The sequence below is a fragment of the Ostrinia nubilalis genome, chromosome 18 (genome assembly GCF_963855985.1).
Source record: "Ostrinia nubilalis chromosome 18, ilOstNubi1.1, whole genome shotgun sequence".
NCBI classification, from domain to species: domain Eukaryota; kingdom Metazoa; phylum Arthropoda; class Insecta; order Lepidoptera; family Crambidae; genus Ostrinia; species Ostrinia nubilalis.
This window is the reverse complement of record NC_087105.1, coordinates 11,318,506-11,333,000: the sequence shown is the minus strand read 5'-3', so window position 1 is coordinate 11,333,000 and position 14,495 is coordinate 11,318,506. Positions and strand designations below refer to the sequence as shown.

The 14,495-nt window shown below is 38.5% G+C and overlaps 1 protein-coding gene across 1 annotated transcript in view; it reads left to right on the top strand.

Moving 5' to 3' along the window:
* LOC135080727 (spastin) overlaps positions 1-14,495 on the top strand; it is a 36,981-nt gene that overhangs the window by 2,338 nt on the left and 20,148 nt on the right. The window contains exon 3 of the mRNA XM_063975440.1: positions 13,073-13,260. Within this exon, the coding sequence (XP_063831510.1) occupies positions 13,073-13,260 (188 nt within the window). The remainder of the gene's footprint in view (positions 1-13,072; positions 13,261-14,495) is intronic.

Below are 14,495 nucleotides of genomic sequence, written 5' to 3'. Positions count from 1 at the left end.
CAATAAGTTTGCAACACTTCTTGGTTACAATACAATAGGTTGTGTTGTCTTTTTGGCCATTTTAAGTGTGAATGTACATCAAAGCCTGTGTCTCGCAATATGATAGTCAGATCCAGACACCAACTAGACAAAAAAAGGTAAAATCGATTTTCTTTGGCTTTGTTCGAGTCTGACTGTGTTAGAGGTCAAGTCTGGATAAACTTGTAAACATAGTCTATCGGCGACCCGTATCAATAAACCCATCTTAATCTTGCGGTCACTGATAAATAGGTATCTTAGAAAAGAAAACATTCAAAGAAAAATGTACACAGAATTTGCTCACAATTTTTGGCGCAGTGTCATGTTTAAAATTCATCTCAAATTATGAATACGGTTCCGAATTACTTTATTGCGGCCTTCACATGACTGGCCATTTCTTGAGATAATCGTTTAACTTAAATGGCGCTTGAAAATTATCTCTAAGTGTAAGTAAATGAGTGTTATTAACGACTCAATTTATTTCACGTAAGCGAAGCGAACATTGAAGGTATATAGTCTAGCCTACACCTTTCACTTTTGCGTTGAACACTGAAAAACGAGTAAAACCATACGACATACTACTCGACGATTAATTTTTAGAAAAGATCAATTTTACGCATAGGAAATTGGCCGTCCATTCCCCGTCACTCGCCATCGTTGTTGGTTTATGTTTGACATTATTGAATAAAACTTTTGCTTTCAACACTCGTCCGACAACATTTTATAGCCGGTTTCATTTACGTATCTTTCGAGCTATTGTTCTTCATTACAATAAACGTGATTTAAAGATAAAATCCGGTGCACTATCAACAAGTTTTTGTTCTTCCTAGAATTTATCTCCAGGAATAAATCAAGTAGATTTACAGGTGCCATCTAATCTTAACTGACATAGCCCTAAATTCGCTACATTTTAACGAGGGTACCGCTATCTAGTTTAAAACTTAGCTAGTACCACGGTCTAGTACCTACCTACAGTGTGCTCAGACAAAGAACATAAATTAGTTGAAGAAACAGACAGATAATGTTCGTGCCAAATATTTGGATATCGAATACAGATACGCTATGAGAGGGCTTATTATAGTGATAATGTCCATTGTTGTCCATGCATTTAAGCAAATATTGGGATAGTGCGGATATCGACAATAAGGGCCATCGCCCACGGCGACTATTTGACAGCATCGCTACTAACGCTCTTTAGACGCATTTGCAACGCACTACAAAAGTGATGCCAACGCGCTACAGCAGAGCGACTGCATCGCTACAAAAAGTCGCCGTGGGCGAGGGCCCTAAGTCTACTAAGATAAGCTGACCACTTCAATCCGGTAGTCAAATAAAGCAATCTTATGTCGACTTTACATAAAAAAAATAAAGGGAACAACCTCAGATCATAGAAGGGAATAGATGTGAAACGGGGGCGTGGCGCGTGTCTCCGCGATATGCCCAGAAACGAACATCGCCCGCGACGCCAGGTTAGTCGCGATTCAGTCGTACTGAGGAAATGTTCTCCGATATTGTTGGATAATGCGTCGTAACGTGCAATAACATAAGTGAAACGAAGAACTACAGGAACAATGAAGTCATTTACCACATGTAAGTATTGCAAATCCATTGGTATTTTGCTTATAAATAAAAAAAACTAAACATTTTTACGAACGAATTCAGTGCCGTGACATTTACTGCGATATCGAAATTAGTGGTGATAAAAATTCAAACACGTTGTACATTGACGATTTAGTTAGCAACCACTTTATGTCATGCGTAACTACTGCGCAATGTATTTTATTTCTTCCGATATCCACTGACGCGTGAAAATACACAGTACGGCCGCATGTGCCGGTCGTAACATAGTGCAGGGCTCGTGTTCTAATACGGTTTCCTATTATCGATAAATAGAAGTAAATTATTATTTTCTATTTTCTAATTTTGAATGAAAAAATCATGAGTTGCTTGTGATTTTTAAGTTTTTACAAAAACAATAACAATAGTAGAAGGGATTAGTAACTGTCAACTATGTAATTACTATAAGAGCTAGTTGAAAGCCTAATATAGGCATTATTTTTGATAAACATAGGCGGTACGAATTTCGCCATAATTAAAAAGTTAATGCGCGATAGTAGTTAATAATAATTACAGTGATCCTGTTATTATTATTAAAGTAAATAATAATATATTACCAATATTGTAAGTACTCCATCGATAACAATATTGAGCTTTGGTTGGGGTAAATTAATATAAGGTAACTTCATTTAGTCCCAATAATTGATTCTGAGTTTTTCGTCCATCTAAAATGGAACTGACTCCTTTATGCAAAAATCGTTAAAGAACATAATAATAACGTATAATAATAAAAAGGTTTTCATACAAGCATTTTTTAAACCAATTTCGAGCCTTGCCCCCAGGATTTAAAGTATCGACATCTTATCGACTCCATTTTATCTTTCTTCTCTCTAATTGCTTTTTTCAAAGTGTGCGTCACGTCACGCGGCCATTGATTGGCCATAAGGCACGCCTTCTGGCCAATCACAGCACTTTTAAGCCGGTTGCACATGTTGTCGTAGACTCTCAGTCGCTTTGTTTTTACACAGTTGAATGTGTGTGTGGGAGCTGTGGTGGGGGAAATGTGGGGACACTGGTTCTCGTTGTAGTTACGCGCGACTTCATATCTATTCTCTTTCTATGATCTGAGGGAACAACATACCTCTCTCTGATGTTTTGCTGTGCCCTTGCAGGGCGTCACATGTATGTAATACCTCTATTTTGCAACAACATATAAATTGTAATGTGACATACAATAAACGTTTGAATTTGAATTACCACAAAGAAGATCGATTCATGTTACGTGTCGATGACTTGTCTAAGAGATCCTCGACAAGGTCCTTGAGACACATCGTTGACAGGCGCGAAATCGCTTAAGTGCTTGACATCCGCGCCAACAGTCCGCTAAGCAGTAAATCTATTGCGATAAAAATGGGCTCAAAAGTGATGGAACTGAGTCAGTACCTAATTCAGTATCCTCAAGGGCTCGTAATCCAGTTTTGCGAACACACATTTTATTGTGTTTGAAATTCGAATTACACGGACCGGTTTATACAAAAACACGTACGCTACTATACGGGTTTCTGCAAAAAACGGCATGTCTCCGTGGGAATAAGCCCTAACATTGCTTCACTTTGCAATCAAAGCTAGATTGCTCAAATCACTAGACAATTTAATATTATAGTCAGATCGGTGCCAAATGCCAACGTTATTTGGTTTTATTTGTAAAAAAAATTGCCAGTTCCTCTTGGCTCTGACTGTATCATACAGTCAGAGCCAAGAGGACCATACTACTGTACATACAGTCTGTATGTACAGTAGTATGGACCCTTCGCGATATCCAGAGGCAAATAAAGGGTTTGGCCTACACTCCTCCAGCGCTGGCCAGGCGTGGGATTGGGAGGCCTGATGATAATATTCACATAATATCATCCTCAGTAGACTTTTACCTTTTCCACGGAAGATTGACTTGACTTATGGTCCTATGTCCCCTAGATGGGGCAGAGGGCGTCCACAACAGTCCTTCATCTCGTTCGGTCTTGAGCTTCTCGCTTGATCTCGCTCCAGGAAGATTGAGGTTCTTACTTTATTTTCCTGGTTGGTTTAGGAATTTTGGGATCTTGAAAGACTGATGTTCCTCCCATACACCTATATCTAATTATTCATAACCACCCAAATCCGAAACTGGGTCAATTGTCATCTCAATCACGTTCCGACTGCCGTCAATTACAGCGACACACTCGGCGGAGCGTGGTCGCACACCCACGCTGTACCCGAAGCACGAACAAATCATTCTCGTTATGGTATGCTAATAGCTTTGTGTGAAAAACAAAATAGCGCCGTTTCGGTTGTACAAGAAAAACGATTACTATAGGATTATGATAGTTTATCATGCTCAGGGTACTGGTCTGTCGCGAGCGAGCCTAGCTCCCCAAGCGTTACGCTTCAGTACTCAACAGGCATGGTAATGGAACGCTGATTACGCTCCGATAGCCTAATACAACGGTTATTGATATACCTATCGATTGCTGAATGCTGTTGACTCGTTTAGGTATACATGAAATTAATCTGCTGTATATTTAGAGTTTTCCAGCGATTTGGTCCATTTTTAGCTTGGTCCACAGGCCAAGTCGCTCTGGTTTGAATTTTAAAATATTTTTTCTTCCGGCAACTGTGCCCATTCTTAAGATTCTACAGTAGATTTTTATTGATTTGTTGTTTAATTTATGGCCGTCTTTTGGTTGAAAGTGTTGGAACTAACATTTTAGTTCTGTGTATAATAGTTAAAAACCCTAAAAAACCTGATCTTGGTTATTAGACCTATTCTTCTTGCTTGTCATTACATTAATCATACCCTGTCCCTATTATTGTAATATCTATTTATGACAGTAAGACGTTGACAAGTAATTATTTAATCACGCAGGCTTATACGAGTAGTTCCGCACTCAAACCCATAATTGTAGCTACAATCCGGGTAAACCTCTGAATCCGACGCTTAGGCTAGCTTTCCACTAAATACTCGTATACGTAAGAAAACGAAGTATTTCGATGTTACGTGTAATTTCGTTTTGTTTCTGAAGGGTTATGGTTTTGACTAAGACTGAAAATAAAATCTACACCTAATCATTATCTCTTTCGTGGAAAATTACCCTTAATTTTACACTATGTGTACAAAGCTTTACTCTCCTCAAGTCCCAAAGGCCAACACCAAAGCCGCAGTTCCAAACTCTCGGTTAACTATATTGTTTGCATTATCGGATTAAAACTTAATACAACATTTTGAAACTGGATTGTTGTGAATGTCTACTGAATTCAGACAGCTCGTTCGGGTTAAATCCAAAAAGTTTTGGTGTTATGTTAAACAGATATTTGGCATCGTTGAAATGTGATTTAAATTTAACTTCCCTTACGAAAGTCTTATTTTCATTGGCTTCCCCCTAATCCATAATGTCCGTTGATCATTATAAAGTTTAACACTGTGACATGTTAAGTATTTAGTGGCAATAAGTGAATATGTTATGTTATAAGTCAATCTGTCGTTGAAAATGCAATTTCATTCAGTCTTTCTTTCCATTCCGTCCTAAGCTAAATTAGCTATCCTGTATATGGCAATGACTGATCATCATTCAACAAACACCATCCAAACTCTATAGACTTTAATCCCTTACAAAATCTCCCAATTTTAATCTAATTTAGATAACCATTGGGCTGAAACTCGAGGCTGTTAAATATCACCTTCGTTTTTTCCAAAAACTGGACTTATTGATTTCGAATGACGTCACCCAGTGAATGATCCCTTGTTCTAATCCTGTAACACAACCCGGGGCAATTTGCTGCCCTTTCCCCTTGCGTGTTTTTTACGCTACATTCTAAACTGGTAACCAAATACAAGAGCTAGCGGAGGCGATAGTAATAACAAAATTAGAATAAAATATGAGTCATCCTTGATGATACTATATTGCTTTATTGCTCATGTCCTGTCCGAGGCTGCGCCTGCGTCGACTTCAGTTTGTTACGATTTTTTTCATAATTTTTCAGTTTTCTTACGGAGCTCGATTACTTTTTCTAAAATAAACGTTACTTCTTATAACAATATTATCTATCTAAAAGTGAGTCTCGTTGAAATCGACCCAGCCGTTTAACAAGATAGCAGCAGTAGGTACCTATGGATGAGAATTTTGTTCATTTACAAGATCGTACGCAATTACCTTAGTAAATAAATGGCAAAGGCAACATTTTTTTACCTAACTACGCCAGAAGGAGGTTTATGTTTTTGTACTAAAGGAAACTATTTTATTACAGCTGACCTCTGAGAACTGTGAACCGTGTGTAATTATCCATCGTTTCTCTCTACGTAACTACACAGTAGGTCCACAGAGAATTCGTTGACCGGTGGGGTAAGGGCGAACAAAAGGGCTTTTCACGTAAATATTCGGCACGTAACGTCCATCACTCGTCTTTATATCTTTATTACAAGCTTGAATACTTTTTATTAGTGACTCAACCATTAATTCTACATTCTACACTACATGATAAAAGGGATTGTAAGTTCCGTTTGTAGCGTTATCTCTGAAACTATGAATCAATTTTGAAATTTCTTTCTCTATGTAAAGCTACATTATTCCTCAGCGATTTTTTTTGTCAATATAAAATCGTGTTAAAAATAGAAAAAAAAATGAAATTAGAATTGTAACACGTGTTTTTTGGATTTTGACAATATGATTGTGAACAATAATTCCTTCTATATTAGTTTGTCAAGTTTTCACGCCAAAACCGTTTAACCAATTTTGATGATTTTTGGTATAGAGATGATCAGATAAGACAAACTTTCAGCGAACAAAGTCGCGGGCAATAACTAGACATCTAATACAAGCTCAGTACAAATAAAGTAAAAGTAAGCACAGACAAGTCGGCCCGCTTTAGGCGATTGGTCAGCAATTTAATCTTGACGTCGTGACTCATGTTTGTTTGAACGTGATGGAGCACTGAACTGTTCTGAAAGCTTGAACAAAGAAAAACTACTTCCTCGCTTTGAGTTCTATAGCGCTGGAAAAAATATCACGAAAAGAACCGAAAAAATGGCACGTGTAGACGTCAAACCTAAATAAGATGTATGTACAGTCAACAGTGCTCATCATCCTTCCTACCACAAAATAATGACAGTCTATTCAATTAATTACGAAACTTATGTTTGAAGAAGAAGATATAAGATTTGACTTTGAAAGAGAAGACCTTCGTACTTGAGTAACTTTTTATTTTGTCTGACTGATAAAGGGATTTTTTCCTCGAATTTGTACAATGTCGTACAAAAACTCTACCTGTTTAGTAACCGGGGTTGTCACTGGAACAGTGAGTCATACAATTTAATTTGGTGGCGCCCAGCCTAAAAACCACTGGATAATATTCTTGAACCATTCGATTTCTAATTCGCACACGGTTACGCACAAATTCGATCCCCATCGATCATCATCTGGATTATCGTGGCCCAGATTAAGATACTAGATTGTGTTGTTCCTAATACTAACTTAGGATTAGCATAGCTAAAGAGGGAGATAAGTAGCATTTTTAGTAATACTAGAGCAAATATTACAAATTTTTTGAAAGTTCCTGTAAACTTTGTTAAAACGTCTATGCGAGTTTCAATTCTATAGTATCAAACTCCACACAAAAAGTACAACCAAATAAACTATCGTTACGTTCGGCAGTGTTACTCAGCCGTGGCATTCTGTTGTGACTTGTAGGCTTGACAAATAACCGAGCTCGCCTCAAGAAATAGAGCTTCGAAAGAAAAACAGACCGAAACAAAATCCGCTGCTTCCAAGTAAATGACTCAAGTTTATTAATAAGCTTATGTTGTTGTTGATTTGTTCTGTTTTCTGTCTATTAAATTAATGTATCGAAGTAGCGAGTTAAACCCGTAGTAAGTTAATAATATCTGCACGATCGCGCTTAGATTAAGATCTGTCATAGCTATACTTAATCTTTATCGAGCGTCTTGTTATCGTAACCGATTTTGAAATACAAACAAACATAACTGTAAACTTTAATATTCCTATCATGAGATATATGGGGCATGGGTGACGTATGTATACTATAGGAATAGTTACAAACTTCACTTTCCTTTTAAAATATTTTTGCCGCGAAATGTAGCCTTATGTTCTTCTGCATACTTTTATGATAAATGATTCTAGATACAACAGGTAGATATACCCGTAGTCGTTCCTATGATATCTATGAGTCTATGACGCACATTAAAAACGTATTAACAAATTGTGTCGGGTGTGTGACCGAGTCATTTGGGAACCGCGAGTGCTAATAAAAAGTTCGAATTGAAGCGAAATAGATAATTGGCTAAGGACGACGACTCCTGAATTGCTCTAATTCGGAGGAAATTGCGTCTCCGCAGGATCAGTGGTAGAGCACCGGTTTGTACAGTCAAGCTAACACTATGTGATCTTATACAGTTGCAATAGGGGCGGTTTTACAACCAAAATGTCAAGTTAGATGTGCTGTTGTCTGTACTGTGACAATGCGTCAGATCAGACTACACATTTAGAAGCAAAATAGAACCTATTACAACTAACATAAGATGCTACAATCTTTAGCTTGATGTGAACGCTGAACAGTGAAAGCTGAACAGCAAATCCCTGCGATTAACTAAATTAACCTTAGGGGTTAGTGGAGTAGAGAACAGTCGATCTTAATTTACTAAATTAACTTGATTTTCTGCAACCTAACTGTAGCTTATGACTTATGTTTCGCTAGTGCGAAGACAGAAATAGTTTTGTGTCTTAAACACATTTTAAATTAGGTAACTACTTGTAATTTTTACAGATTTTAAGGATCATTTGTACAGAAAAAAAAATAACTTGCAACTACACTCGCGAGCAAAAGTATGGAATCACTTACATGAAGTTGTTTCCACGCGATCTTGTGTACTAACGAATTTGTTAGTAACAAAAAAAGTAGCACCATTTTAAAGATTAAACTTTTAACTTTAAATTGATACCAAATTCATTTAAATCACACCGGTATTTAAAAAGATATCCCGCCTGATGTGAAGAAGTAAGAAAAAAGACATGTACCAACTGTTTGATACGTCGCGAGTTGCGGCCTATTTACCCCCTATAAAAGCACGTGTTTTCGGATTTTTGCATTCACACGTTGATCCATACACATCTCGGCTTCTTTTGACACTTTACCTGGGATTCTACACCTACAGAAGCAGCACAAATTGTTGCACTGTTGCAAGAAGGGCTCAGCCAGCGGGCTGTCGCACGTCAGCTCCACATAAGCCAGTTCTGGGTTTCGAAAGTTTTAAGACGCTTTTGGGAGACTGGTGGCTTTATCCCCAGACAAAGTTCTGAACAGCGCCGGTGCACATCGCAGAGGGATGACCGTTTTTTCATGTCAACCTCTCTATGAAATCGTCATTTGACTGGCATCGACGTCCAGCAAGAGCTCAGAAATGTTCGTAGGATAGCTGTTAGCGAGTGGACAGTTCGTCTAAGATATGAGCAATAAAATTTGACTCCAAAAAGGCCTGCCACAGGCTGGAAACTGACGGCAGGTCACCGACAAGCACGCTTTCAATTAGCTCGCACTCGGAAGGCGAGTAATGGAGGCGAGTTTTGTTTTCCGATGAATGTAGACTGTTTTTGCAGTGCAGCAGTCGAAGAGGTCGGGTCTATAGACGGCCTGGGGAGCGATTTGTGCAGTGCTGGTTCGCTAAAACATTGGCTTATGGGGGTGGCTTGCTCGACTTCCCACCGAGATGTGTAGGAGCAAATTGAAAGCGTGCTTATCGGTGACCTGCCGTCAGTTTCAAGCCTGTGGCAGGCCTTTTTGGAGTCAAATTCTATTGTTTATATCTTAGACGAACTGTCCACTTGCTAACAGCTATCCTACGAACATTTCTGAGCTCTTGCTGGACGTCGATACCAGTCAAATGACGATTTCGTAGAGAAGTTGACATGAAAAAACGGTATTCCCTCTGCGATGTGCACCGGCAATGTTCAGAACTTGGTCTCGGGATAAAGCCACCAGTCTCCCGAAACCGTCTTAAAACTTTCGAAACCCAGGACTGGCTTATGTGGAGCTGACGTGCGACAGCCCGCTGGCTGAGCCCTTCTTGCCATAGTGCAACGATTTGTGCTGCTACTGAAAGTGTAGAATCCCAGGTAAAGTGTCAAAAGAAGCGGAGATGTGTATGGATCAACGTGTGAAAGCAAAAATCCGAAAACACTTGCTTTTATGGGGGGTAAATAGGCCGCAACTCGCGACGTTTCAAACAGTTGATACATGTCTTTTTCCTTACTTCTTCACATCAGCCGGGATATCTTTTTAAATACTGGTGTGATTTAAATGAATTTGGTATCAATTTAAAGTTAAAAGTTAAATCTTTAAAATGGTGCTACTTTTTTTGTTACTAACAAATTGGTTAGTACACAAGATCGCGTGGAAACAACTTCATGTAAGTGATTCCATACTTTTGCTCGCAAGTGTATTTTAAAGTAAGTAAGTATGTATAACATCTATTTTAAAGTAGGTATGACTAAATTATTTTTTTCCTCGGGTTACGCATACATTTCTAGATATCGTGAACATAGCCTTTAGTCTCAGCATAGCTGGGCATTAACTCGTTAATCCGTTAATCGTTAATTAACGAAGTTAACATTTCTATTAACGGATTAACTTTTAAGTTAACTTGAAAAAATTTTAACGGACTCGTTAACATCCGTTAAATTATCCTAAGTCCGTTAATCGTTAATCCAGTACCTACTATTTACCAAAAAGATACAGCAGGCACGCTGAAAAACGCGTTCTGACAAGTGTACGTTCGGGTGGTTCGGGCTTCCAGAACTTCCAGAACCCAAAACAAGTTTTTGTAACCAGATCACTAACGACACTTGTTAATATGTGTGGGACAACTCTTGCAACTGAATTTAAGACCAGTTTTCCTCAACCGATTGAGCTGAAATTTGGTATACCTACTTATGTAGGTACGATGACAATGCAATGTTATGGTACCATTGAGCTGGTTTGATGATGGAGTCATGAGGTGGCCATAGGAATTCCTAAATGAATCGGCGGCATCGCATCGAATTTGGGTTCGTTGGATTTGTCTTTTCGAGCACTTTAGTACTAGATGATGTCCAGGGTCCTGATGATGGAGTCAGGAGGTGGCTATAGGAATTCCTAAACGAAACGGTGGAAACTTATCGAGTTTGGGTTTGCTGGATTTGTCTTTTCGAACAGTTTGGTGCTAAATTGTATTGTAATTGAACCAAGGCTCTGAGATTGAGATACTACTAAAAAGTGTAAAATAAAATTATAATAATTAAAAAACTTTTTTAAAAACAAGCTTTTATTCTGAAATGCAGTTGTACTAAAACGAAAAAAATAATTGTACTTATGCAAGGCTCAAATAATTTCGAAAGCTTGTAGCGCAAACATAGAGGAAAAAATTCTAGGCGCGATACAAGCTTTCTTAATTATTTGTACCTTGCATACAATTATTTTTTTCGTTTTATTATCATGTGTTAACGGATTAACGATTAACGTTAACTTGCGTTAAATCTTGCGTAATGTAACGTTTTAACGTTTAACGAAGTTAATTTTTTTATTAACGGTTTAACGATTAACGAAGTTAACTATTTGATTAACGGTGCCCAGCTATGAGTCTCAGTGCAGGTAATAAAACGCGTGAGTTGTAGTAAAATATGCCATACTTTGCGTGAAAAATATGGCACTTAAACCAAGTATATCTAGTACATTTCGCGAGCATGACATTTGCTATATCCTACATTATCCACTTCCAAAGGACACGCAACTCAATATCTTGCACAATTTCATGACACACTTATCTTATGAATAAAATTGATTTCATACGAAACGAGGTCGCACCAATAAACTAAAGAACGCGTCTGCATCCCACGGTATATTACGCAGGTAACAGCAGAATGGCTATTACCATAACAATAATGATGTTTGTCTGTGTGTCGACTGTTGTGCATTGATCGTACGATGTGCATATAGCGTGGAACGAGCGATGTGCATATTGTGACAAGTGAATAAGTGACCATTTAGATGCACGTGTTTTCATGAAACTTGTTTTTCTATTTTAGTCTGCATAAAATAGACTAAAAATTGGGTTGACACCGCCAATCGATTGCCATACTTTTGATAAGCTATTAACAAGCTATTAATTACATCCAAAGCTAATAAAAGTCTTAATTTAAAAGTTTTAAAACTTTGGGTTTTTGGGGTTAACGTTAAGTGTTAAATGAAGGATAGGTACTCAAGTTAATTTATTGGCTCCATTATATGAACTTAAAAACTAGAACATATTCTTGACCCTGTAGGGCACTGCAATTAGAAGAGAAGTGCACCATTTTAGGATTAATTAATGGTGTCAAACACCGTATAAATATTAACGTCTCACTTGTAGAATGGCACAGGCCATCTGTCTACTATGTTATCTAATGGTCAATTGAAAGTCTAGGGTTAGGTATTTCTGTAAACAACATCTCCATCTCATGCTTACAAGCAATCGATTTTTCTTTATCTTTTGAATTTATGCGTCTCTAATTTGACCTCTGCAGAGTCCACTTAACCTCACCGTGACTCTTGGTTATTGATTCGCGCGAAAATATTTTTAGAATTCTCTCAAACATACAATAGGAGACGTAGGTTGTTTAGGCGTTTTCGCCCTTAAGAACGAAAATAGTCTTAAAGACTTGTATGACACTTTTGCCCCTTCATAGTGAAGTCTACGTTTGTATCTAAATAAGTGCCAAGCGCTCATCAACTAAAACGACAAGTTTGGTGTTCGTAGAGTCTCTCGAGCGCTTTTATCCGACTATGACAGAGCAGACGGAGGGTATTGTTTAAAAAAGGGTTTATGACATGCAAGTTTCGAGTACAATCTAGAATCTAAAGGGTTCTGCAGGACACAGGCGTTGTTTCAACCGAGGGTGCATGGGTTTATTAACATTGTACATGCAAGCGTAATTTCGTTAAACACAGGTAGGCTTTGGGTGTTATAATTGCATCGACTATAAATTTTTGCATATTGTTTATAGTTTTATAATCAGCTTACAACATTAATCCTATTTTCCGCTGTGAACTTTTAATGTATTTTAATTCCATATTTATAGGGGGATGTTGAAGAAATAAGCCGACTTAACTGTTAAAGAAACTAAGAAATACATTATTAATTTAATAAAGCTAGTAGAATCATTAATGTAAGGATGTCTAATTTATAATATAACCTGAGGCTGTAAAAAGGTATCCGCTTTGTAGTGAGCTGCTATTGCCCATTGCATAACAAATGAAACTACTCAAATCTGTATTTTTATTTGCAGCTTAATACCGTACATTGAGAATTTCATTCATTCTTACTACAACATTCATAAGAGTCCCAAAACTCTTACAATAGCGTCCGATTCTTTCAACATTCCCAAAGCTGTACAACGGCACCTTATCCAGCCGTTCTAACACCAATTTCTCCTATCAGTGGCAGGCCGCAAGTTGACCACGGCTGGGCGGCGCGCCCCCAGCGTGGGCGGACCCCTGATGAAGTCCCAGACGCTGCCCCGGTCTATGGGCAGGTCCTCGTCGCAGCCCAACAGCTCTAATGGGAGTTATAGCAGATACCCTGTGAAGCCGGCGTCGACACCGCCGGCTGTGAAACGCCAGCTTTCGGTAAGTCGAACACTAATGGAGTAAAACACAAGCTTCGGCCAAACCAACGCGTACAGTGTACAGCCTGAGTGCGCGATGGTGATGGCGATCAGGGGGCGTAGTAGGAGTTTACTTCATACGGATTCGATATCGACTGCGTAAAAAAGTGACATTAAATGTATGACGGATTGTACAGCGCCCATAGCGGAAACTTTTAAGAACTAAAATCTTCATAATTATTTGTATATTTTTTATTAACGCAGTCGATATCGAACGCGTTTGGCGTAAACTCACACTACGCCCCCTGGCTTACACCTTTTTTCAAAATAACTCTTATAACAATTACATAAGATGCCACAGTGCTTAGCTTGACATTCTATCGCCTGTATAAGGGCTATATTTCACCGGGACACCATGGCGGCGCAACCAGTCGCCGGCTACCCATAAAATGTATACAGCTCTATAGAGAGTTATTATTACTCACCGGGTTTCCGTTTGGTTGCACAAAGCTGTATACATTTTGTTGGTAGTGGCAACTGGTTGCGCTGCCATGGTGTCCCGGTGAAATATAGCCCTAAAACATTGTTGGTAGCCGGCGACTGGTTGCGCCGCAATGGTGTCCCGGTGAAATATAGCCCTTAGGCCTTGCGTATGTTCCGTATTTTCTGTTCTCTCTGTCACTATTGCTCGTGTCACTTTCTTGTTTCGGAACAGAAAGATGGATAGGTACTTCAGAAAACACCAAATCGTTCTTTTGTTTTCGTAGTTTTTTTATTGGCACATAGACAGTTCAGTATTAGGTATGTAGATGTCTGGTATTTTGCTGTTTGTTACATATTGAACTAATTGAAAATTGAAATTGAACCATTGAATGATTAAGTCTGACTCATAAACGTGTAAAAAGGCGGCGTATGGTTTAGGAAGTTCAAGGTCGGCCAAAACATATTGAAATCTAGAAGGGTGCCAAGTTCTATAAGGTAAAAAAAACTAGTTAATGTTCCTTGCTACTCACTAATTAGTCCAGTCAATGAATGCCTTAACGACGGTGTAGAGAGAAATCTGTGGAACACAATTTCTGACCTCGGGACTTTATTTAGACTAGTTAGGAGGTGAACATAGCAAAAGTCCCCGCCCTTAGCCCTTGAGCCGGCGGAGAGAGGGGGGTTTAAAGGTACCACTTTTCGGTTTTTCGCTTAATCCTCGGAAACTATGCGTCCTAGTGTCATAGCTACTATGAACCAAAAAAAGCTTATTCA